Source organism: Varanus komodoensis, unplaced genomic scaffold (assembly GCF_004798865.1).
Source record: "Varanus komodoensis strain SLA01 unplaced genomic scaffold, ASM479886v1 scaffold39, whole genome shotgun sequence".
In the NCBI taxonomy this organism is placed as follows: Eukaryota; Metazoa; Chordata; class Lepidosauria; order Squamata; family Varanidae; genus Varanus; species Varanus komodoensis.
In genome coordinates, this window is record NW_025335922.1 from 7,316,157 (window position 1) to 7,342,409 (window position 26,253).

The 26,253-nt window shown below is 41.9% G+C and overlaps 1 protein-coding gene across 2 annotated transcripts in view; it reads right to left on the minus strand.

The window, feature by feature from the left end:
* The window catches only part of TBXAS1 (thromboxane A synthase 1), a 291,669-nt gene that overhangs the window by 212,850 nt on the left and 52,566 nt on the right, over window positions 1–26,253 (minus strand). For both annotated transcript variants that reach the window (XM_044441322.1, XM_044441323.1), the window contains exon 3: window positions 19,857–19,950. In XM_044441322.1, the coding sequence (XP_044297257.1) occupies window positions 19,857–19,950 (94 nt within the window). The remainder of the gene's footprint in view (window positions 1–19,856; window positions 19,951–26,253) is intronic.

Consider the following 26,253-nt stretch of genomic DNA (forward strand, 5'->3'; position numbering starts at 1 on the left):
GACTAGCTCAATGTCACCCAGTGAGCTTCCCAACCAAGTGGGGAATAGAACCTGGATCTCCTGGGTCCCCAGCCCAGCACTCCAACCACACTCCACATTGGCTCTCAATCTTTACATAACCCCCTTTAATAGCTTTTATGGCATATGGAGGGCTTCTTTCTCTTTCAGTCTACTCTACTGAGCATGTTTTAATTGTTCAAAGGGTTTTCATTTGTTTAAAATTTTATATTGATTTTTATGCTGTTTTGTTGTGTTTTTATTTTGTAATATACTTTATTACTTAATGATGTTAACCGCCCAGAGAGTTTCAGCTACTAGGCGGCTTAGAAACGAAATGGAATTTTTACTTCATACATTCTTCTAATCTTAAGCCCTAAAAAAGGAGGAGGAGGGAGGTAGAGGATGCATAAGAATTGAACAATTAAGTTCATTATGAAACAATTATATTGAAGAATTCTCTTCATAAGGGGCTTTTTAATTATTTGTTTCAATTCAAAGTTGCTTTTCCAGCAAATGTTTTAACATTATAGGTCAGGATGCAATAAAAACAGAAGAGATGGATTGTAATCTAATGCCTCCAAGATTTTGCCATGAGTCAACTAAAATCTGTTAATGAATTTGCTAAATCTTACTCTGTACTGGAACATGCTAGTACTATATTTTATAACACCAATTCAGTAACTACGTACTGATTCTATCATTTCCAAAGTAACAATCAATATTGGAATAATGTTTGCATAAATAGCCACACTTTTGGAAAGTCGTTTGGAATAATTACAAAACTGTAGTCTTTCCACAACATGTAATATAATAATGTTGCTTCCTTGACTGATAATCAAAAACACTGCATCATTACTGTGCATGCACATGCATTAATGGGCAATTTTGCTCTCAGTAAAAAAATTTAAGCAGGCTATTTTAAGATAGGTTTAAAGGGCCAATGATCCTTCAACGATTTAGAAACTATTTTACGATTTTAAAAGGTCCAAAAGTCTTCTTCCTTTCATATTTATTTTTTCCCTTGAAATCATGTTGATTTCAATTGGAAACAATTTAGCAAAGATTTTTGACATGTAACATGTTGGCACAAATTCAGTTTTATAAAATATTCAAACCAAGAGAAGATGGGAGAAAAGTGCCCCCAAATTACACTTGAAATAATGGATTATTCACAGATTGCATTCGATGGCACCTACCATGCGGTATCCAGAAGTAATCAGGTAATCCAGAAGTCTGGTTAACAGCCAGAGCCATAAACCAATCTATAAAATGCATTTACAATCATTTCTGTCAATAAGTTTTGAATTTGCAGAAGATACACAGATCCAGACCATTTACTCCAAATTGAAATCCTGAGGCCTCACAAAAGCATTAGGCAAATTATCAGAAATTCAGCAGTGATTTTGGATTGTAAGAAACCTACACAGACAATTCGGAGTTGAGAAACCATGCCAAGCTGGCTTGAAAGTTACAATAAACTATGGTTTATCATGATGGGAATGAGCCACAATTGGTCTCACTCAATTTACTCCTTTCCTCTTCCAGCATAGCCACAAGCAGGAGAGAGGTTATGTTTCCATTTGTGATTACATGTGGCTTGCTGTGAGTAAAATGTGGGTAATGCAAACTATGGTTTGCTTGAATGATGGCATCTTCAAACAAATGGTTATAAAGCTGCCTTATTTCAACCAGCCATCTTAAGCCATAATTCAAGATCAACCAGAGTTTTGGGTATGCACATGTTCTTGGTTAGTCAAAAACTGAACCAAATGTTCCAGTCCCTTCTCACAGCTGCACTCAAGGCATGTGATTGTGAGGCTCACTGTGGTCCGTGCCCATCATATAAACATGATTTCTTGTAATGGCCAGAGTGTCCCACAGAACTGTTAATAGCCAGGCACCCCTACACTTCAGTTAACTAATCTTTAGGCAGTCTCTGATTCAGTCCTGAAATATCCATATCCATTTATGGATGGAGTGATGGAAAGGCCACATGAATAGTCTAGCACAGCTTTCCCCAACCTTGTGCCTTCCAGACATATTTGGATTGCAACACACAGAATTCCCAGTCAATGGTCCTGCTGGATGAGAATTCTGGGAGTTGTGGTCCAAATGCCTCTGAAGCCCACCAGGCTGGAGAAGGCTGGTCTAGCAGCAAGTGTTGCTACAAATGTGGACCTGACTGGTAACCTGGGAAGACCAATGGATCCCACAAGTATTTCTTTACACAGATGTATTTATAATACCTGTAGATGAAAAAGGCATACTAGGTCATTCCATTCTTCCACCAGCCGCACACGTACAACCAGCAAGTTGGTTTGGTGTGGCTTACTAATGACACATACTCCCATTTAACTCCCTGTGAGGTCTGGTTAAAACTGCTATCAGTCCTTCATATACAAATCCTGAACAGTGTAAAAGAAAGACATTCAAATTTGGCATCTTATTTGAAATATTCACTGGAGATTTACTTAGTCTCTTCTACCCTTTCTAAGATCACCTTGCTAAATCCCACTATTTGTCCTGTCAGACAACAGCGAAAGGCTGCATGTCTGGGTATCCCTTAATTGAGAAACAACAGCTCAAGCAACAGATACTTCTGTGTTCAACACCATGCATTCTGAATAAAATTATTTGAACTGGCATGTCTGCCTAAATGCTTTCATTCGTTCTCATAATTTTTGAACAATTTATATAATTCGTGTAACTGTAATTTGAGGAAACTATTTGGAAATCTGTGTGAGGAAGAGAAAGAGAGTACAGGGGAAATGTACAGTGGGATTGGAGGACGACTGAAAAAGTTGTAATATGAGAGAATAATAGTAATGGAGATCAGGCAGCAGAGGGGACATTAAAAAGTCTGGCAGCTTTCTTAAGGACAGACAATGACTTGACTCAGACACTTAAGAGTCTCTCAACGCAGGCTGAGCGTGGGTTGTTGCTGAAGAATAGGTTATGACGTAGTCTGAACCAACAACCCACAGTTCCAAAACCCACTAAAAAATCATGGGTTTTCTTCATGGACTGCTCATGGTTAATGACCAATGTTTCTTAGTGCAGATAGGTTCAGGCAACACAAAAAACTGTGTTTCAATGACAACCCACATGCAATTCTTGTGCCTGGGTTATTGTGTTGTCTGAAATGAGCCATCCTAGAAGTTGTTTCCATGTTTTCTCTGGATACCAGAGCTTTGGCTAAAATTGTCAACAAGTTTCCAAACAGAGGCAAAAAGGAAAGAGAAAGGAAAGAGAATCTGAATAAAACAGTAGGAACAGGAACCATGGATGGCCAAGTTGTACTATGACACAAGAAGCAGAGGGAGTTTCCAACCAGATTAGAATTATCTCAGTTGAAAGACAGCAATTCTAAAGGATTTCATGCAGAAGTATTTACATGCTACCTTTTATTTTCTTCTTTGAGAAGCAAATGAGGTTGCCAGGGACTGCCCTGTGGACATTTAGATAGAAACTGGACAGGCCTTATTATGACATTGGGTCAGATCTGAATTTTTTCCTTCCTTTCCTGTATTTTGCATTGTATGCTGCTCTAGTCTCCAACCCAATAAATACGAGAAAAAACTAAACCGTCCTAAAAGAAGCTGCTGACGAGGGCATTTTCTCAAACTATGGCACTTCGTGGCATGCTTCCCAAAATGTTTGATCATTACTGGTTTAGACTGACTTCCACAGAAGAAGACCATAGGTATGATACACCCTATATGATAATGCACCTACCACCTTCTCTTCCCCTCTCTTTCAGTGGCACAGCCCAATTGGTACGTGTGTGGCACTGCACTTAATGATCATAACAAAGAGTCAATTCACTTCCTTCCTAATTCAGTTCCACTCTAACCTTGACTACTGCAACCTAATCTTCTCTGGACTTCCATTCTCACTGGGGCTTCTCAGGGCACTGCTTCCCAAGTTATTCTTCTCCTTCATCACGTGATGCCCCTCCTTAATACCTAAAGGAGGCTCCTTCCACTCTTAGATCCACACGTTTATCTATAAGGTCTTCCATGGCCAGTTCGCATATCCTGACATGCAGTACCCTTGACCTTCACTCCAGCTCCAACATGCTCTGCTATCCCAAAGTCTCCTGTCAAATTTCTCCTAAAATACCCGTCTTTTCTGAGAAGCTTTTGTAGCATCCTATTATTCACCCTACCCTAACATGAAAGCCTAAATACATGTGATAGAAAAAAACATACTCTTCCTCTCTTTAACCATTAATGCTGCTTGCCTGGACTGCTGTCACCTGTCTTATGTTTTAGACTGCAAGCCCCTTCGGGTGGTAGCCTTTGACAACCAATATTAAGAAAACAACAACTTCGTTATGCCTATTTGCATTTCACCAAGGAATGTGTTTGTAGCAGCATCATTCAAAACTGACTGCCCAAATCCACCCCTCAATTATTATACCCAAAACAAAATAAAAAACAAAAATGCATGTAGAATCTTGTGGAACCTTAAGGAATGACAAATTTATTCAGGCACAAGCTTTTGCAGACTCCAGCCTATTTCATCAAATGCAGCATGGGATCTTATCGAGAGTTTCAGGGAGGTATATACCAGGTAGTGGTGGAGAATTTCAAACAGTGAAGTCAGAAGGAAATTAAATGCAAGAACTCCTGACAGTAACAACCACATTATTAACAGTGGCTACTCTCCATCTAATGTATACTGTATTGATTTAGTCTGCCATTGGCTGCCTTTTACCAATTTAAAAGCCAGGGCGATGTTTGTTCATTTATGGTTAAAGTGAAACTAGAAAAATATTATTGTTCAGCCACAGGTTATGAGCAGAGTCAAAATATAATTCAGCAGCTGTGCTGTGAGACATGGCAGGCTGCGCACTGTGTGGTGCTTTTAGTGCTCAGGCACATGTACTGACACTAGAGTCAAGCTGCATCCACTCCAGATTTAACTATTAGAGGCCCTGGGGAGGGAGATGACAAGCCTAGCAACTTGCATTAAGAGTTTTAACAAGGCAGTCTCATAAGGCAAAGCCTGAGAAAAAGCAGGAGTGCTTATTTACCTAGGACAAAACAGGGGCTGTGTCCCTAATCAATAATGGCCAGAATGCAAGCTTCTGTGGGGAGAAGAGGTGACTCTAAGGAGCTGGCATTTCATATGCTGAAATGGCTGGATCATTAGCCTTCATTTTAGACAGATACATGTGGCAGCTTCCCCATGAGGGGTTTTATGGAGCCGTCATCAATGCTGCTGCACTTCTCACATCCATTTTGATTACAGACTCGTGAGTGTCAGCTTTTTCAACCTTCTGTCCAAAGTGATGGTTAGTTGCTTTCTATAATGAGCCTAATTTCACACTAATCTCATTAATGTGAGGGATCAGCTGCTCCTCTTATCGATATACATGTTCTAGTTCTCGGATGGAGCTTCGTTGTGAGGTCAACTCACGGCCACCACCCAAAAAGATTACATATTTTGAACATGGTCCCTGCTGGCTTGCCAAGAACCATGCTTCCCGTAACTCTTGGACTGATGGTGACACATTTAACATCTGGACTGAGGATGCTGCACCAAAGAGGAATTCATACCTTCCCTAGCAAATGTTTTGTTCCTTGGGAAGGCTTTATTTGTATTTTCTGACCCAACACTTTGAGAATCCAATTAAAACTAAGTGAATTGTAACATAAACATAAGTCATAGTCAAGTCAAATGGATTCATGACCAGTGCATTAATAAGATGCCTGAATATACCAGGTATTCGTTTCTAATATAAAAGCTCCCCACCACACAACCCATATGATAAGGTGGAGTGTCTTGGTTCCTTTTTCATCCAGAACTAGGTTGGTGACGGCAGGGCCCGCTTTGGAACTGGCTTCCCGTTGATGGAAGCCCCTTCACCAGGAAAGCTATCATGCAGACTCTTATTGCTTTAGAACAGTTATGCATAACTTGTGGAAGTGCAGATGTTTCAGCCCACATGAATCCCAGCCGACACAGCCAATGGGGAGGTAGGCCAAAACATTTAGAGGGGCACAAACTGCCTACTTATGGTTGAGAAGTTTGCTGAAAGCTGTAATATCTCAGAGCGTATTTTACAATGGTGTCAGGTGAGTTTGCTACTGTTGTTAAATGGTCTACCATTGTTTACTCTCTGCACACTGTTATGTACAATTAATTTCTGTAACAAATGTTGTGATATCCTTTCTGCAATATTATGCTATGAGTCAAGCTCTATTCAAACTATAAATGATGTGTATGTTTTAAAATTAAATACTGAGGCATAGGGTCCCAAAAGCACCTTTTTCATATCATCAAAAAAGCATTACCTCCACATTCCATAAAAGCAGCTTAATGGCTGCATTAAGATGTCACTTTCTTCATTTTTCCAAAGCACATCCACTGTCCTCCGTTGCCTTTCCTCCTCTACTTGAATGGCTGACTTAACAGGAATTGTTCAAACTGCAGTTTGACCAATCACTGCAAACCAGGTTTGCCAATATGGTTTGATCTGGCCTGCAAAGATCACCAATTTGCTGATTAAGATGTCAGATGAAACTCTGGTTTTCATGTAAGGGAAGAAGGGATGGTGGGAGAATCGTGGTTTGAAGAATCACAGAACAAAGCACAGTCTGCTAAACTATTTTCTTGGGATGCTTTCCAAGACCCAATCAATGTTCTGGCTTATTATTCATTTGACCCGCATGCATTCCTTCAGCCAGAGCCAGACATTTTGTTTGCATTTTTATTGCTCCAGCTGTAGAAATATGGCTCAGAGACAAGCATGGGCATCCTCAAGTCAATTAAATGACTGTCCTAGAATCCCTTGTAACATCACAGATGATTCTGGTGCACACACAATTCAGGCACAGAGTGTGAAATAATACACCTCTTCTGGGACGGCAGGTATTACTTAAATTATTCTAGCCAAGAGGTAGGTGACATAGTGCCCATGAGTACCAATGCACCTCCAGAGTCCAGACACACGTCTTGGTGTCTGTCAAGTGATCCTACCCCATACTTTAAAAGCACACACACGGATAAGATTTCCGGTTGAAATAAGTTCCTCTTGGTGATAGGTCCTCTTGGTTCCTCTTTTCTTGCAGGGAAAGCCGTATGAGGCAAGACTGAGGGAGCTGGGTCTTTTCAGCCTGGAGAAGAGGAGACTCAGGGGGGATCTGTTGGCGACATACAGGTATGTGAGGGGGTGTCACATGGAGATGGGTAGAGACCTGTTCTCCCCTGCAGAGGAGGGCAGGACGCGCTCCAATGGAGCAAAGCTCAGGGAGCCAAGGTTCTGTTTGGATGCCAGGAAGCACTTCCTGACAGTTAGGACCCCGAGGGTGTGGAATGGGCTTCCACAAGAGGTCATTGAGGCCCCATCGATGCGGGTGTTCAAGGATAGGCTGGATGTCCACATGGTGGGCATGTCGTGAGCGGAGCAGTCTGGAGCCAGGGGTCAGACTAGATGGCCCGGGAGACCCCTTCTGATTCACTCTGTTTCTATGTGATAAAAACCGTGGGTCAAGGGGGCTGTTTAATATTGCTCAGACCCCACCACTGCCTTGTACTCAGGCTCTTGGGCAGCTTACATGTCCATTGCCATGGCTCTCATAGCAGTCCTTTTGTGATAATTTCCTGGAGTTTCTCTAACTGCCCACAGCCCATGAAGGTTGCCCACCCCTAGCCTAGTCTAATTTGTCCACGATGCTGAGCCAGTTGAATCTGTAACATTCTTCACAATCTCTGTGGCTGAAGCTGCACGCATGCCAACAGGGGATTTCTCCTAGACTTTCCCTCCACTCTCCTCTTATCCTGCTGAACCTGCACAAATGTTAATGTGGCATTTGGAATACTGCTACAGATCTGCTTGGCTCATCAGCATTTAGAACAGATGCCTCATCTCCCCACCCAGCTTCGGTTGCTGTATTATTAATATTATCTTAAAGGCAGGACACATTTGGTCAACTTAACTACCCAAGAGTCCTAAGATAAAGGTATCTTTGACTGATTTTGTGATGCCCGGAAACACAGACCGTTGTTAAACATACATCTACTTGATAGACTCTGGGTAGTATTCAGCAGAAAATGTGGTCCATATATAGCAAACCTGCATTTGGGGATTCCTGCAATAGAATAGAAAACCCACATTAGGGATTCCTTTGGTGGGGATATGCTTGTAAATGAAGCATAAAGAGAAATGAAGTGGAAATACAAAAGATATACTAATTGAATTATCTGCACCAAACTGAATTGTACTCTTAATTAGACCAGCATATACCGACTCTGCAGGAGCGCATGTACTGCCCTCTTTGTGGCTTTGCAGCAAAGCCTGCTTTTTCTACCTTAGGGAGCCATTCATAGGGTCGGCATAATTGCATATTCCAGCCTCTCCCTGTTTTATCCTCTCCTCCAGAAATTAAGTGTCATAAAAGTGAGGTACCGTATTTATGGAGGTCATGTAGGTGGGAACAGAGAACATAAAAAGGAGTGATAAAAAATGTAAATAAATCCAAATATCAGAATCTATGTATGTCTTAATTCACTCTACCCATGAGTTCTTTATTAAAGTGCTGGCCTCTAACAGAAAGGTCACTCTACCTGTGGTCCATGCCACTCCATTATGACTACCCACCTGTCTTCTTTGTTATGAAGATATTCTATCTACGCAACGCAGTTTATATGTCACTGTAGGTACACCCCACTCAAGGGTGTCAGAATTTGAGCAACAAAGAAACGACTGCTCTCTTCAGTATGTTGCAAGAGAACAGTAAGGGGGAAAAAAGATGAGGGAAACACTCAGGCCATGAGTCTGTTTTTTCAAATGTTGAAACAGAATGTGCATTTACAAACTATGCAGGTTCTTGACTAGCTATCATCAATCAATCCATTTATTCCATGTCTGCATCAAAGGAAGTTGTGCTTCGGCACCTGCCAAGGGCTCACACTGCAGCAGGATCCCACTGATAAATGTGTGCTGAAACTGCACCTCCTTTGCACCATTGCGACCTCCTCATTCACCTGCTCCTTGTTCTGGCCAGAGAACAGTGATGGGGAATGGGAGGAGAAGCCGCTGCCAAGGCCTGCTTTCTCACTGGCTTTCTGCCTGTGAAGCAAGCACAAGGTACCAGTGGTGAGCAAGAGAAGGAGCAGCAACAGTAGCAGGTGACAGTGGTGACAAGAGTCATACCTACTGTGGGTTCCTTGCCCAGGGGTCCCTGAAAGACTGAAGACAGCACTGAATCTATTGATCTAGTCCTGGAAGCTCATAATAAAATTTAGGACTTCTTCCAGATGTAGAAGTATCAATATCCTGCCTCATTTGCAGAAGTTTATGGAGGAGTCCAGTCATAGATAGCGTTTACTCATGGTGCTCCTGTATTTTCTCACCATTTCCCCCTTCTTTTTTCATAACAAACATCCACTGAGAAGAAGCAGACAGAACAGCTCCACAAAGCCCCTTGGTTACGCCCATGCTCATATGCCTGAGTGTGAAATAAGGCTTCACTGGTTTGCATTATAGTTATGAAGGTAAAAAGGGAAAGGAAATGGATCCATTTTTTGAAGGAGATAAAAAGCATCTCACAATATGATAATTCAGTAGAGTACCTTACCTTGGCCTGGTTGAATAGTACAGTCCTCAGTAATCACTTGGCCACATCCTACATTGAAGCTGCCAAGTGGAAGCCACTAAACACCACCTGTGTGTGTGGATTGTGCAAACATGGCTGTGGTGTGGCCTGAAACACATATATGGTGCAAGCAGCACACATGCTCTGGCTCCAGGCCTATGCACATTCAGAATGTCTGCACAGGATCAATGCAGCTTTGATCCTTCCGAGGAGTCACTCAAAGCAGTCAATATCTTTTTAAATGGATAATAATTCTGCCATTTAAAACAAATACCTCAAATAATTCACGATTGAAAGCATTATGCTGTGCCAGACTGAAAAGATAAGGAAGACTTATCAGAGATTCACAGTGTGCTCGAATAGACAATACTAAGCTAGAAAGACTAATACTTTCACCAGGTAGAAGGCAGCTTCCTGGAAGACGCATGCCTAGCTTTGCAGAACAGGTAGCCATCACGCAGAGGTGGTTTCCACAGGTCTCCACCTGGCAGTCCTAATGTGTATGAGTGGCGGCACTTAGTCTCTTGTTCTTCAAAGCCAACCTGGTGACAGCAACTTCAGTAAAGCCAGGAGCACCTAGCTCAGTTGTACCTCTCGCAATAAAGCACTAATGAAAATAAATTGATGTATATTTACCCATATGGCGAGGAGCATATGGTTAATGTGTTTAGGCATCACTAATGAAGTTAAGCCTCAGTTAAATTTGTTGGCTGACGGATAAAGACCATACTCAACAGCAAATCAAGGTTGACAGTAATTTTAGATATACGGCTGTATTTGAATTGCTTCTTTAAAAAAGGCGTGCTAATTTTGAAAAACGTGCCATGGACCTAACCAAATTCACAAGTAAGCTCAGAGCAATTTGGTCTCAGTCACTGCAGGAATAAACTGGGAGCCTGATGAATATGGCAGTTTTTTGCTCTCTGAACTAGTGACTGAAGGAGGCAAAAGGAGGTAGTTCAACCCAGGACACACGTACAACTTCCCAGAATCCTCCTCGCTGGAGAAATCACTTGCCATTCAGTTGCCCTGGAGCAATCGAGCCAAGTCAATCTTTCTGCAGGCACATGTGTTAAAAGCACTATCAGAATCCTATCATTCTGCTTTTGTCAGCTGAATAAAATGAACACGGCATTTCTTTAGCATAGTCCACTACGCTCAGTCACAGCCTTTAAGTGGGCTGGTACAAAAGTGGCATATGTCTGGCTTGGCTAATTCGGGATATTTCTTGGACCCCTGACACCAGGCTGCAATGCGGAGTGCTCTTGCTTAGGATGCCAGCCAGCCAGCCAGGCTCCCTGCCATGCCTTTCATCAGGATAGTCCACTGCGTTTCATTCAACTTTCCATTTTACTGTTCCAACAGTCAGTCAACATTTGTGCCCATGGAAGATGCTTAGTCCTCACTGGGCTTGTGTTTTTCCACGAAGATTTTTTTTGTACTTCTGCAAACTGTAGTTTCCCAGAGCCTCTCAGTGCTTCCCCTTTTCTGTGGGAATATTGCCATTTCAGCTTTTTAAAGAATGACACTAAGTTCAATCTAATTTTATCCAATTGAAAAAAAACCCTTGTTTGCCCTTTAGTTCCATTTCATTCTTTATGATTTTGATAGGTTTGCATTTAGGGATTACTTTATGAAATCATGAATGATAGAAATGTACAAAGCTGCTGACAAAAGTGTGCAAAATCATGCATGATTTAAGTGGGAAAAGTGGGTAAGGAAACCAATTTCTTCGTGTCTCATAATACTAGAAACCCTAAAACTTGGGGTCACCCCATGAAGCTGACTGGTGGGAGATTCAGGACAGATAGAAGGAACCACTTCTTCACACCACACATAGCTAAACTAAGGAAAGCATTAAAATTCATATGGGAACTCTCATCATTCACCCAAACTTAGAAATATGCCTTGAGAAAGTGGATATAGAAATGTTTCCCTCACTTTTTCACCATATGAGAATCCAGGGTCATCTACTGGAGATTCAGAAAAGATCAAAAAGAAATACTTCTCAATGGTACAGATTCAGGATGAAAGGAAAGCACACAGGTAAACAGTGGAATTCATCGCCAGAAGATGCAGTGATGGCACCAATCTGGATGACTTTAAAAAGGGAGTGGACAAATCCATGGAGAAGACAAGATGGATACAAGGTCTCATTCAGCACAGCACAGCACAGCACTTGTGTTCTTATGTCCTTAGGAGAAGGGACACAATTTTAGACAACAGTGGCTTAAAAACAGAAGTAGAGTAACCTCAGTCTGAGCCATACACACGCACTGCCAATCAGGCCTATCCCGAGTAGGGGCTACACCCCACTTTTGCCACATCCTGCCAGCCCCCATGCCCTGCCTCCCAACAAGGGAGAGATGATAGAAGGCAGCAGAGGAGCCTCAGTTATACAGGAGATGCCTCACAGAGTAGCAGAGCATCATTTCCTGCTGGACATTATGGTACTTGTTAGTGGACTACAAGATCTTTGACTTGTGGTTGCAAACGACACTTTTTAATTATTTCTAGCTGACAGAGAACATAAGAAGATGCTGGATCAACACCCTTCCACTCAACTTTTCTAACCATTGGTCTACTTAGGCACATAGCTTCTGATACTGGAAGTGGCATACAGCGTGCAGGACTAGGAAACATTGACAGACTGATCCTCCAAATATTTAGCCACACCCCTTTTAAAGCCAGTCAAACTGGTGGCCATCAAAATATCTTCTGGCACTGCAATCTACTGTTTCTCCAGGTGCACTACGAAGAAGTGTTTCCTTTTATCTCCCCTGAATCTCCCACAGGATGGCCCCTGGCTCTAGTATTATCAGAGAGGAAGAAACATGTCTCCCTGTACACTTTTTCCACACTATTCAAAATATTGCACTCCTCTTCCATGTCCCCACTCCTTTCACACCCTTTTCATACGTTAATGATCCCTGATGGGAAGAGACCTTTCATATGCATTTCTATGGACTGTGAACCCTTTGTTACCTATTGCTACTTCTCACCAGCAGTAAACTTTAAAAAAAAAAAGTTGGGGGAACCACTGGGGAAGGGAGGCACAGCTGGAATTCTGAGTGTCCCTACAGAATGTTCGCACACCCTCAAGGTTTTTGGGGTGTTTAAAAGAAACACTACAAAAACCAAAGTGGTTTTGTCAGGGCTAGCAAACCATCTAATGAATCCATTATGTATTGTAGAGTATTTAGAAGGTAAGGTCAGGAAAGTACAATAGCTAGGATGTTGAGTATCCAGCAGGGGCCCACTGAGAACAGCCCTTTGAAGTTGCTCCTGCTCTTCTCCATTGAAACCAGCCTGTGGGGAAGAGGAGGAGGGCCCATTCAAGGAATGGTCCATTGTGCACACCCTGCATGAGAGCAAGAAATGATAGAGGTGTACACAATTTTGTACAGCACAGAGAACATCCCTCTTGCATAATACTGGAACCAAAGGTCATCCCATGAAGCTGAATGGTGGGGCATTTAGGAGAGATAACAATAAGTACTTCTTCACATGACCAACAAGCAATCAGAGACAGATGGCAGGACTATATGGAACAAATTTACACAAATGAGAATCGCGGGCAAGCTGTAAGAGAAGTAGCTTTTGTAACGGAACTGGAAACAGATATCCTAGAGGAGGAAGTAGTGTGGGCACTCAACCAGCTGCTTCGCTACAAAGCCTCTGGAATTCCAACAGAGTTGCTGAGACCACTGCCAACAAAAGCACTGACAGAGCTTTGCCAAACTGTATGGAAATCTGGTCAGTGGCCAAAAGAATGGAAAGGGCAGTATTCATCCCAATACAGGTGATACAAAAGACTGCTCCAACCACTGAACCATAGCCTTGAAACCACACATGAGCAAAATCCTCTTGAAGATAATCCAAAAACATCTGAACACAACCGCCAGCAGAGAACTGCCTGATGTACAAGTGGGATTTCGTAAAGGAAGAGGAACGCAGGATCACATTGCCAATCTATGTTGGATGGTGGAAAAAGCAAAGGAATACGGAAAAGACCTCTACATGTGTTTCATTGACTACACAAAAGCCTTTGACTGTGTTGATCACAACAAGTTCTGTAACTGCCTCAAAGAACTGGGAATATCAGCACACCACATCCAGCTCTTCAATCACTGTACTCTGATCAGGAAGCCACTGTAAGAACAGAATACAGAGACACAAAAAGGTTCCGAATTGGAAGAGGCACTCAGCAAGGTTGCATCCTGTCACCTACACTATTCAACATATATACAGAAATAGTTATGAGGAATGCACATTTGGGGTCAAATTCGACAATAGGAATATAGACAACCTCCGATATGCAGATAGTACAACTCTGCTTGCAGAAAGCAAAGATCTGGAGTGGCTAATCCTTAGAGTCAAAAATGAAAGTGAAAAATTTGGATTGCATCTTAACATCAAGAAAACTAAAATGACAAATGCAGACTATACACAGCTCAGATTGCAGATTGACAATGGGACCATCAAAACAATAAAGGAATTCAACTTCCTGGGATCTAAAATTGATGGGATGGCCACAGTCCTGATATCTGAAGACATATAGCACTTGGAAGAAATGCAATGTCTAGCATGAATAACATCTGGAAGAGTAAAGATATCAACCTCGCTACCAAATGCAGACTAGTCATCACAATAATTTTTTCGATTGCCACGTATGGCTGCGAAACTTGGATTCCGAAAAAGGCAGATAGAAGAATGGTGGATGCTTTCAAATTGTGGTGCTGGAGACAATTGTTTTGCATCCCATGGTCTGCAAAAACCTCAAACAAAGAAGTTCTAGACCAAGCCTCACCAAAAATATCACTTGACGCCAAGATAACCAAACATCGACTATCATACTTTGGTCATGTCATGAGAGGTGACTCACTTGAAAGTCAATCACGCTGGGAGTGATCAACAGAAAAAAGGGAAGGGGCTCTCCCAGCACCTGTTGGCTGGACACCATAAAGAAAAGCACTGGGGTGGACATGGAGGTCTTGAAGGAAGCAGTGCAAGACAGAGAGACATGGAGTGCAATGATCCATGGAGTGGTCAAGTGTCAGACATGACTGAATGGCTCACAACAATGACTTCTTAACACACACAGTTAAATTATGGAATCTACTGCCAGAAGATACAGGGGTGGCCATTAATCTGGATGGCCTTGCAGGGTGATTAAACAAATTTAGGGAGGAGAAGGTTGTCAGTAGTCACTAGTCTAGGTGGCTATATACGTCCTCCAATATCAGAGGTAGTTTGCCTGTAAATACCAATTGCTGAGTGACATGAGCTCATGGTCACAGGCCACTCAGTTGGTCACTCTGTGAACAGAATGCCAGAGTAGAAAGACCTCTGGTCTGACCAGCATCGTGCTTGTGTTCCTACAGCCCTTCAAAAGATGGGCACTGCCCTGATTGCCACAGTTCATGAGCCTATCAGCATCCCATAGTCAACTGTGGGAAGGGAAGAGAGCTGGAGCACAGAACTTGAAAGGCTTTCAATATGAGGTCCAGACTGTTTATTTGTAAAACAGCTGTGAAGGCATCTCTTCAAAGGCTTGTTGAAAATCAATGCATTAAGGCTTATAATAAAGCACTTTACAAAAGCAAATTGCCATGCTAATGATTGTCAAATTAAACCATGACTATTACACATTGGGAGATATTACATGTACAGCTTTCTTGCTTCCCTCGTCTAAAGAGCATCTTGGTCATCTTTTGGAAGGATGTTTCTGCTATATATTTCATTAACCTCCTGATGGGTGCTTTTGCTGTGTGAAGTTTGGCCATCGCAGAAATCAGACGGGAAGTAAAATTGTATCCCAATTAAAATTGACAATATTGACTAAGAAAGGCTGCTTTTACCAACAGGGCTGGAGAGACAAGGGAGAAAACAGGAGATGATTTGAAATTCTCTGGAATATTGTGAGTCACACCCTTTCAAATCTGTGTGTGTGAAAACAAAGGCGTGAAAGACAGTATCAGTCTCACAACAGCTGGGAATCAGCGTCATATGACTGAGCAGTTATATTTTATTTCATGAAGGCAAACTCTAGATAAGAATTATCCTAGGTAATTATTCAGAGTATGGTTGTTAGGTTTGTCTGATGTTCCCTTCTCCAAAGTTCACTCATAAAAAATCTGTTGTTTTTAAACTGCAAATTACCCCCAGTTCTAGAGAATTCAAATCTTCTTTCAGAGTTATATCCACTAGCTGAATATGTATTTACAAGTGTAACTTCACTGTGCAGTCTGGTAAACTTCTACTAAAGAAAAATATAAAAAATGGTGGGTAATTAGATTTCTTGTGCCTCTATCAGTGAACAAAGAATAACTGTGGAAACACTACAATCAAGCAGGCTAAGAAGATGGTTAGGATTTAGGTTCATTTTTTCCTTCCATATTGAATTAAAGAATTATTCTATATATGATGATAACAGATAAACAGAGCCATGTGGCAAGAATAAATTGGTTAGTGAATCTGTTGGTTCATACAACTTTGCAGTTTTGAGTTTTTAATACACATTCTCCTCCAAATGGAGGAGAAACAAGAGTTTCACAGTCTTCTGTTTTCCCATTTCCACATAAAAGTCTGAATAAGAAGCAAGCAAGTACTCTCACTTCACTTCCATTCTGTCTCTGCAAAACCAACAAGTCACATGTGGACATTTTGTTTTTGCATTCAGTAATTAAAACTCGGATTGGAGACAATATGCTCTCCACTTCTTCCTTTTCAGCTCACCCTTTGCTTCTTCACAGATCTAGTCCATGTAGCTTCCCATTTTGCAGCTTCTTGTCCTTCGAAACTAGTTCCAAAATTATGCCAGCATTGACTTCAGTTACTCCACAGCACTTTGCATTTTGTTTGTCTTCACTTCCTTATCAGAGGCTGTTTTTTGGCAGATGGGGAACAAGAGTAGGCTTTTTCTTTATCAGCCCTGCCCCTGCTTCTCGCCCCCTCCATCCTCCCAGCAGCTATAAAACTGTTCAGCCCAGTCAGACCAAGAACGAAGCAAGACAAAGCTCGCCCATTCTCCTTCCCCCACTCTCGACAACAGCCCCATTTTCCATTCAACCGAATTGGGCCACTCAGAAGAAGCAGCACAGGAGCTACAAGTAGGCCAGACAGGAATAAACAGAGCAAACAAAGAATATCCTGTCCACTCCGAGCGAGGCTAAAGAAAGAGTGATGTCTCCATTAAAATTCAAGGCAGGGAAGCGGCACGCAGCCTGTCAACAGCCTGGCTAATAAAATAAAATAAAATAAAATAAAATAAAATAAAATAAAATAAAATAAAAATAGGAGGGGGGAGAAAGGAAAGGCAGAAAGGCTTACTTTGGAGAATGAAGGAAAACATATGATAATGTATAGATGCAGGAATACCCAACACCATTTGAAGGGCACTTTACAGGGTTCTAATTTCACTCATCTAGTCAAAACGAACAAAGGGCAAATTCACCCCAGCATCTTTGCACATGTGGGCCACTTGAAATCGCCACACACACTGGCTCCTTGCCTACAGCAAGCTACTCATGGGCAATCACCGCCAGCCACACCGGTTTTGCAGTACCCCCAATCCGTATTTATGGGACACATTTAGGCTGCAATTGTAGGGTCTCTGGAAGGCTGGCCCAGGGCCACAGGAACTGTTGGCTCTCACCCTCTGAGGAGTGAGGAGTGAGAGAGGTTCATCTGCAGAAGGAGGGATCCAACCTTGACAAGCTGTGGGAAGATCGGGAACTCGACATCAGTCACATTGAGCAACAAAAGGAAGCATTTAGGGGTAATTCCTGAAAATGCCAGGAAAGGCATTGCATATGCAGGATCCAAGGCCATCCCATATCCCTGAAACAGACGAACTGCTGGAGCCGGCATCGCACATTCCTCTCCTTTTGCAATCAGTGGAAGGGAAACTGTCTAAAGAAAGAGTGGACAACCTGCGAGTATCAAAGTGTTTTGGCTTCACTCCTCATCATCCCTCACCACTGGCTATGGCAGTCAGGTCTGGTGGGCGCTGCATGAGAAAACAACTGGAGACCGACTCCTGCTTTCCGAGGGCGAAAACAGATTCTCCTTCCCCTTTGCCCTGCTGGCATGAGCCTAACTGGGCTTTGCAAGATGCTGTCCCTGACTTTGGTGCTCTTCTACCCAGCAATAGGCTTGCTCTGCCTGTGGGGTTCAAAGCATCAATTCTGAAGCCAGTGGACTTGATATGGCCTTTGTGGCAGGACTGTCCAAGTCAGTGTGCTGGGCTGCGTCTCTTGACTAACACATTCTGCATGGACAACTCTGTGGTTTTCTTTTGATTGTCCTATTGGTGATTATCCTATCCCTTTTTTGAATTTCTTTTTCTATCCTTTCTCTGAGGAGCTCAGAGTGGTATACATGCCCCTCCTGCCCCAAAGCTCACAACAGCCCTGTGAGGTAGGTCACTCATCTACAGTGACAGGCTGATAGTTACACAATAAGCTTCACCACTGAGAGTGGACTCAACCTCAGCATCCCAATCTGAAGTCAACATCCTGCCACAATGTTTCTATAATAAAAACATGCCGATATTTTCAGTTTTAGTTAATTCAAAGTGGGTAGATTAGAAGGGTGATTTGTAACAACATTTATATATCTCCAGGAAATCAGTGGAATCATCTTCTACAAATATGTTATACTGATGTGGATCTTGTTTTATGTGAAGACTTTCATGCACACGAACACTTGAAAGTACAGGTGGAATATGGTCAAATGTCTGTCTATATGAAGAATATTTTTCATCTGGGCTATTGCTTGCTTAATAAGACTTCAAATCATTGCAGTTGAGAACTACTGAACATTCTCTATAAACTTCAGTTAATTGGTTTCTGAGGAAGTTATCATAGAGGACCCTACTTTATAATAAGCCAGGCTAATGGCACATGCAGCTAAGTATTATTGAGTTAGTTATTATTTTAAAAAATCTTATATACCATCTAATTGTTGCAAAATCTCAAGACGGTTTACATAAAGAGACAAAATATAAATATATATTAAAACCATTATTACAGCAATAAAATAGTTAAAACCTCCTAGGTGTCCATACTTGCCGCAACTAATTAAAATATATTATCTGCTCTACACCCACTGGCAGTGGTTCTCCAGGGTTTTAAGTCAGCAGTCTTTCCTAGTCCTACTGGGACGTGCGTGCAAAGCATCCTTCTATCGTGTTTATCTTTAATCTGCCTTGCAAGTTTAGGCTCTAAAGCAGTAAAGGAAAAATGTAAAGCAAACAAACAAGGCGTATCCATTTGTCCCATGGATACATATTTGAGTAAAATTAACTAAACTGAGCCTAGTGTGAGGCAACAATTCCGTTCAGACATTAAGGCTGTACTGCGAGATTCACATGTAGGTGTGTGGTGCGCTTTGCTGACATGAGACTGAAGGTTTGGAGGTTGACAGCAGTGATGGCATGCGTGGTTCCGCCTCTCTTCAACCTGCACAACTGTACACAGTGGAAAATTGGAATAGCACCAACTATCAAGCCCTGAAGGTGGTCAAACCTACAGCAAAGATTTGGAGGAATGTAAAAGGATGTAAAGCACATTGCACCCACAAAGAGCTTTGGCTCTTGGGTGGGGTTGAAAATAATTAAATAAATCACAGAAATTAAATCCAAATTCCAGGCTTTACGCTGAAGTGCAAGAGTGTAACTACTCCAGACCCATTTAGGAAGTCAAAAATTTGCACTTAAAATAAACGTTGCAAATTGAAGCAATGAGCCTCATTAGCATACCTTCTTCTTTTCCTTAGCTGGGACAGAAACCAACAAGGACAGGATTTTTTTTCCTAAACAGAAATACAGCCTAACTGGTATGTAAGTGCAGGAGCACCAAGACTCAGGAGCCGCAAGAAATGAAAGGGAAGTCTGCAGCTCATCAGAATCTGGCTTCTAACCAGTACAAGCCCCATTCCAGGTTTCTTTGGTTTCTTCTGCACTTGGGTTTGCAACCTTCTCTGTGTTTCGGTACAACAGCATGGGTTAGAACCCTCAATGAAAGCTGTTTTCTAGGATTCCGATAAATGGTTTTTTAAAAACTTAAACCAGATTTATGGATCAAAAGGAAAAGTAGGAGTCACTGTGAACTTGAAAATTCTCAATCATTTCCCCATGGACTCATGGTACTTTTATCTGCAACACACTCAAAAGGCAGGAAGTTAATAGAGATATGCATCTTTTCTTTAACTCATACTTAAATAGATGCCACCTAAAGAATATCTTACCTTCCGAAAGAAGAGCAGGTTTCCTATGAAAGGCAAAGGTGTAGGATGCCGGATACCCACCTTCTTGAGCCCAGAGAAGGCAGAGATAGAGTACCTGTGAAATAACGAAGATAATTAAGTTAGCAACCAAGCTATGCTTTTAGAGTTAAATGGGGTAGGGAGAACCCCAGGACTAAGCAATAGAGAGCTCTGGAATGCAAGAGAGCTGCATTTCAGCAGTAGCACGAAATCCCATCCCTTGGAATGTTTGCAATATATGAATGGGCAGGCATCTGTTAGAAATCTTACACTGGATATTGGTTCCCAGGCTTATTGAAAAATAAAAGTGCCTGCACTCAAGTTCCAAACACCTGGATAAAATCAAATTCTCAGCTCTCTACTGGTCATAGACCGCTCCAGGCACCACCACTGCTGAAGACCACTTGGGGACCCCATCCCTCCCCACATCCTTCAAGCAAGACCTGTCAGTCAGTCACGAGGCAGGCAAATTCGGACAGGCTCACTTGGTCCTTGGATGGGCATCACTGTAAAGGAGCTCTTCTAGCAAGAACGACAAAAAAGGCCCAGTGCAGGCCCACGTTGCTCTTTCCCTCTCTCACTTGCCCAGGGATTCAAGTCCTCCTCCAGAAGCATTTGTACACTGTACTGCATTGCAGCTTGCCTAACACATTGCTCTCTGTTTTTCTTGGGCTCCCCACCACCACCATTCTCTTTCTTCCACCCCACCATCCACAACCAGTGAATGGCAGGCAATTCTCCAAAAACCTCTCCCGGTAGCCCAGATCACAGCAGCTGGCCAGTGCTAAAGAGCTGAACAGCTCTTGCTGCAAGCAAACACCTACTGCAGAAGAGCGAGGGAGAAGAATGAGAGAATTGGAGAACCACATGTTAAGTGATTAGAGCCTTAGATTTTGCTGTGAAGGACACTGGCTGTATCGATGGCTTTGATTAATTATTTCTGTGTCGGGATCAATCTGGGCACAGGGATTCCTGTTGGACCATTCTGCTGCCTTTGAGCCTGTTGACAAGCTATCAGGGATTCAACTGCAGGTTCTAATAAATGTTTAGCCCGCTGTACAGTATACTGTCCCTCTTCCTAGTTGCCACACATGATCCCACGGAAAATGCAGCTGATATACAATCCAGTCCTATCATTTTGTTGATGAAACTGAATTCCATCATAATTTGCCTTTGGCCTGGGTCCTATGATATCAGTGTTATCTTGGCATCAGGTTATGTGTGATTACTAGATGCAGTAAAAGTGAAAATTAAATTCAGGTAACACTGAAATTGATAGTGTACGGAGAGGAGTTGGATAGCCTACCACTGATGCGTTTCCGCTTCCTCCGATCCCTTAGGCTCACAGCTTTAGGTTCTAGCTCCAGGTTCTAGGCTCTACATTCTAGTTATAGGCTCAATTTTTAAAACTGGTTTTAATTTACAATGTCATTGAAAGCTGAGGACCAGACCACCTGAAATATCCCCTGCTCCCATGTATCTACCCAAACCTTAATCATTGGAGTACCTATTCCATGTGAAGTTACTAAGGAGGTCTCCTTGGTGGTGGCACTGCAGCTATGGTTTTTATGGTGTCAAGTGGTAAAGGCCTTTTAATTCATTCAGTCCCTTTTTTAAAGAAACATCAACCTTCTGTTTTAAATAATTAATTCTGCTATTGAAAGGAAAATAATGCAAGTCAATTGCATCAACATTTATAATTACCATCCGTAACATGCTGTCTTTCAAAAAATATGAGAAGCAGCTATAGTACAAACTTTCAAGTTTCAGCAGTGGAAGTGCCAAAATACTGTCACTGTATACTGCAGCTATGCCAGATGTGCTGACTAAATGATTGCTCAGCTACTAATCATCAAATTAAAGCAAGACACAACATGGAGAATTGAAAAATGAAATCTTCAGCTCTCCATCACATAACATTGCATTGACTGATGCCACCAAATAACTCAGGATGCAACTTTTGTAACATCTCCTTTAGAATACTGTGCATGATGTTTTTACTTACTGAAATTTCAAGGAAATGCAAGAATTCCTTTGATACACTAGAACAGTCTTCCCCAACCTGGTGCCCTTCAGCCTTCTGGATAACAGCTCCCAGCCCTCCTTACCAATGGCCATATTCCCAGAGACTGGTGGGAGTTAAAGTCTAAAGCATCTGGAGGGTGTCTTGTTTGGGAAGGCTACACTAGAAGCCCCACAGTAAGATCTAGATAAGTATCTTAGTAGCAGAAAATCTTTAATCCTCAAAAGCAAACTAGAGAAACAATCATCATATTTTACAATACACAGGGAGTACAGCCAGGAACTGCAACTTCACATGAGACATGACTACGTCTATAATAGATCATAAACCTACTAAATACCTCAACTGGGACCACCATTTTTTGTCCCAAGGTTATCATTATGCACTGGCCAGCAATTCTGTCTGGTTTCTAGGCTAGATGCCAAGTCAAAGCCTTAAGAAGTGAGGATATGCAGCTCGTACCAACTGCACAGATAGCTAGCTGATTTAAGGGGATCAGAAACAATGGGGTCAACTTATGCTGTTTTCTTGTTCTGTTTAATGTTTTTAATTGTTTTTCAGCCACCATTCCCTTTGGGACTGGGAATGCCAAAACATTTATTTATATTGTCCCAAAAATGTACTAGCAGCTAAATAATATCACATCCAGCAATAGGTTCTGAAACATCCTACCATCTTAGACAGAGGAAAACAGATAAGTTTGCCTGCTGTATATTAACTGAAACATGATTATAGCAGTAAGGAGGATGGTTGCGAGCGCATCAAAATGAACTAACCAGGTTTGTGAGGTCTGATAACACAACCTTCAGAATTTGTGAAATCTTGGTATCCAACTACGTATTTCCATACAATAAAGAAACCATATTTGATGTTGGACTTCTACACATCTGCATATTTTTAGCATGATAAAACTAATTCTCTAAATATTAAAGTAACTTCAGGAATGTTAAGCTGCTGTAAGATGAAATCTTCTGCTATTGAAAGTGATAGTCCTGTGCTAGCCAAACCACCATTGTACCAAAATCATCAAACTAAAATTAGGAGTTTACAGTCATGTCACCTGGACCTCCCAGAATCCCAGTCCCATACATGGGAGTGGACACAGAAACAATCTTCTCATCACGGCTCATGAACCAAACACCTAGAATAATGTTTGGATATGTTATTACTTTTGCCACACAGGTCTCCGCTTTTGTAAGGAGAAAATGGAAGTCATTATGCATTAAAAGGTGGTATTTTGTTTGGGGCTTTTTAAAGTTTAAAATGCAATTTCACTAAGCAGTATAAAATTTCATAACATTTTTTCATCATGTAATTACATGCCTTAATTATGTAATTCGACATCTTAATTGCATAATTAAAAGGACATGATGTTTCAGCTTAATTAGACATCCTAATTATTATGCATGTTCATATGCTAGCATTGTGATCCCCCTCTGCAAATGTAGAAGTGCTCCTAGATATATCTTCAGCCATTTCTACATGTCAATAGGATGAATACATTCCAAACTGAGTGCATAAAGACACACACACAAACAGAAGGAAGCATCTGCCTGTCTAGAATGACTGAATAACGTTATTTGCATTAACATGAACACAGTGGTGCTGCATTCTTCCGTCCCTTAAAAGCTGCAGAGGTATCACAGGTGCCAGAGGTATCCATCTTTAACACAAGGCTAGGGAATTGCTCTCATTGAAGATCCACCTGCAAATATCGAACTGCTCAGAGAACTATTACAAGAATGTACCTGTACATTCTCTCTCATGCACTCAAATGTTCAAGCACCTAATTGTTCATATGGCAATTTATCAAATATAAATTTATCTCACATATATCAAGTAGGTGGGGACATGTGCACATCTCTGCTTTTATAATCTAAATATCTTAATGGTTATTACATATTTAAAACATTCATAAGTAGCCTTTGAAGCACTGACAGTGACTTGCAATAATGAATTAGGGTCAACAGCCAGCAAAAAGAACATTAGTTTTTAAAAACCTCCTAGTCAAACTAAACTTATGGCCAAGAGAAAGAGATGTGTAACCACTGGAGCAAGAGGGGCTTACATGGCCAAGCTGATGAAGCAATTTCTTCTCTTTCTGTGTTGCTTGGTTCCGAAGGCTAAGGATGTGGCTATGCTGGGAAACCATGTCTCTAACAGAAGCAGCACAAGCAATTGCCTTAGCGGGTAACATGGGAAACACAATTAAGGGGCTGGAAAGGAGGAAACTTTAGTAGATGCCAGAAAAACTGTTCATTATGGCAAATTCAATGGGTTTAGGAACGTAATATTTCCTTTGAGACAACCCTCCTAACAGAATCCCCCACCCCACCCCACATCTGAATACAGACACAGAAGGATTCCTCTTATGCCAGCCTCTCAGAAAATGGAAGAAGAAGCATCGTTCTGTTGGGCTTATCACACATATTCAGAGCTCCTCCTCATGCCACTATGGGTATCCTATACATTTGATCACAAACATGCTCAAAACAGGTACTGTAGCTATCTTCTCATTACAGGTATCCATCCTTGTCATGTTCCAAAATAAATATGTGTTATGTCTGCTTCTAAACTCTTCACTGGGATGCCCTGTGAAAGCAGAGTGCTTACAGCACTTGCTTGACCTCCACTATCAAGGGCAACCACTACTGTCAAACCTCAACTGTTGCAGGTTGAACTTTTGTAGATCTGATTATCCACGAGTTTGCCATCAGTAAGTAAATGGGAGAGTTTTTGGAGTTTTGCAGGCTAATGTGGAAAACTGTGATCACCATAGAGAGAGCGGAAGCAAAAGGGGAGAGAGGGAGGAACTTAGAAGCATGCACTCTTGCCCTGCCTATCCAGAGAGCAAAATCTCTCCAGCATTTCCTTGGTGCAAAGAGGTGGGGAACAAGAACGTATGAATGTAATGAATGAAGAAGGGGAGCCCTGCTTGATCAGACCAAGGTGTGTGTGTGTGTGTGTGTGTGTGTGTGTGTGTGTGTGTGTGTGAGAGAGAGAGAGAGAGAGAGAGAGAGAGAGAGAGAGAGAGAGAGAGAGAGAGAGAAAGAGAAGCAATCCAGGACATGTATGAGCAACAGTATTAAGAATTAAGGTTGGGGGTTGGGGTGGCAGCTAGAGATATTTGCAGATTTCCACTTTTGCAGGGGTCCTGCACCCCAACCCCCTGCCAATGTGGAGGGCTGACTGTAGTTCGGTCTCCCAGGGAAGCACAAAGTTCTACACCCCGATGCAAGCCCTGGCTATATCCCTTAAACCCTCATAGCCCTGGCTATATCCCAGATGAAATGACCCATGTCCCGCGCCAGACCACACAAGGGTGTGCCAAGGAACTACTGTTGCAAAGAAACCCTGATGTGGCCAAAGGTGCCTGCAGTGAGGCCTCTCTTTGCTTAACGGATGCTCCAGGAAGTAGGCATTTAGGCACAAACCAGTGAGACACAGCCTAGCATTGGCACAAGAATCAGGATAAGCCATTGCAAGGAGAACTTTCACAGGACATGCCAGCTTAGGGCTCTTAAGGGCCCTCTAGATGTAGTTGGACCACTACTGCCATCAGCTCTAGACTACATAGTCTGTGGTGAGGGACAATGGAGTTATATTCCAGGAACATCTGGAGAGCCACATCTTCCTCATTCCTGATTTACTGGTTTGCATCCATTTTGCAATCAATAGCATGTTTACCTGAATGAATGAGGATAAAGGTGACCATATTATTACCATTTTGTGCTCTGTACTATGTATGATAACAAAAGAAAATCCTGCCCCACTTGGCAGGATGAGGCAACTAAGCATGGCATTCCGGACTGTTGAGTTCTATATATGGCTCAGACTCTAAAGAAGAATTTCCAAAGGGTAGCCATGTTAGTCTATTGCACATTAGGCTAACAAATTAATTACAATATAAGCTTTCATTAATGCCTGCCACCTAATGCAAGAACAAATTTATTGGTCATTTATTTATTTATTTATTTATTTATTTATTTAAAACATTTTTATGCCGCCCCCATCGCAACAAAGCCTCGGGGAGGCTCACAACAAGAACAAAATATGCAAATATAACAAATTATACAATAAAAATATTAAAACCCAGTGCATCTCGGCTTAAAAGATTTAAAATCCTATAAATAACCAATAAATTAAAAAGTAAAATAAGTTTTAAATAAAAAGGTCTTCGCCTGGCGCTGAAAAACAAATAACGACGGCGCCAGGCAGAGCTCACTGGGGAGCGCATTCCATAGATGGGGCGCCACCGCAGAGAAAGGGCCACATTCTGGGTTATTTTGGAATTAGAATCTGTGGGTAGGGATCTCGTGGCGTGGTTCACTTCCAGAAGGACTACACTGAATGGAG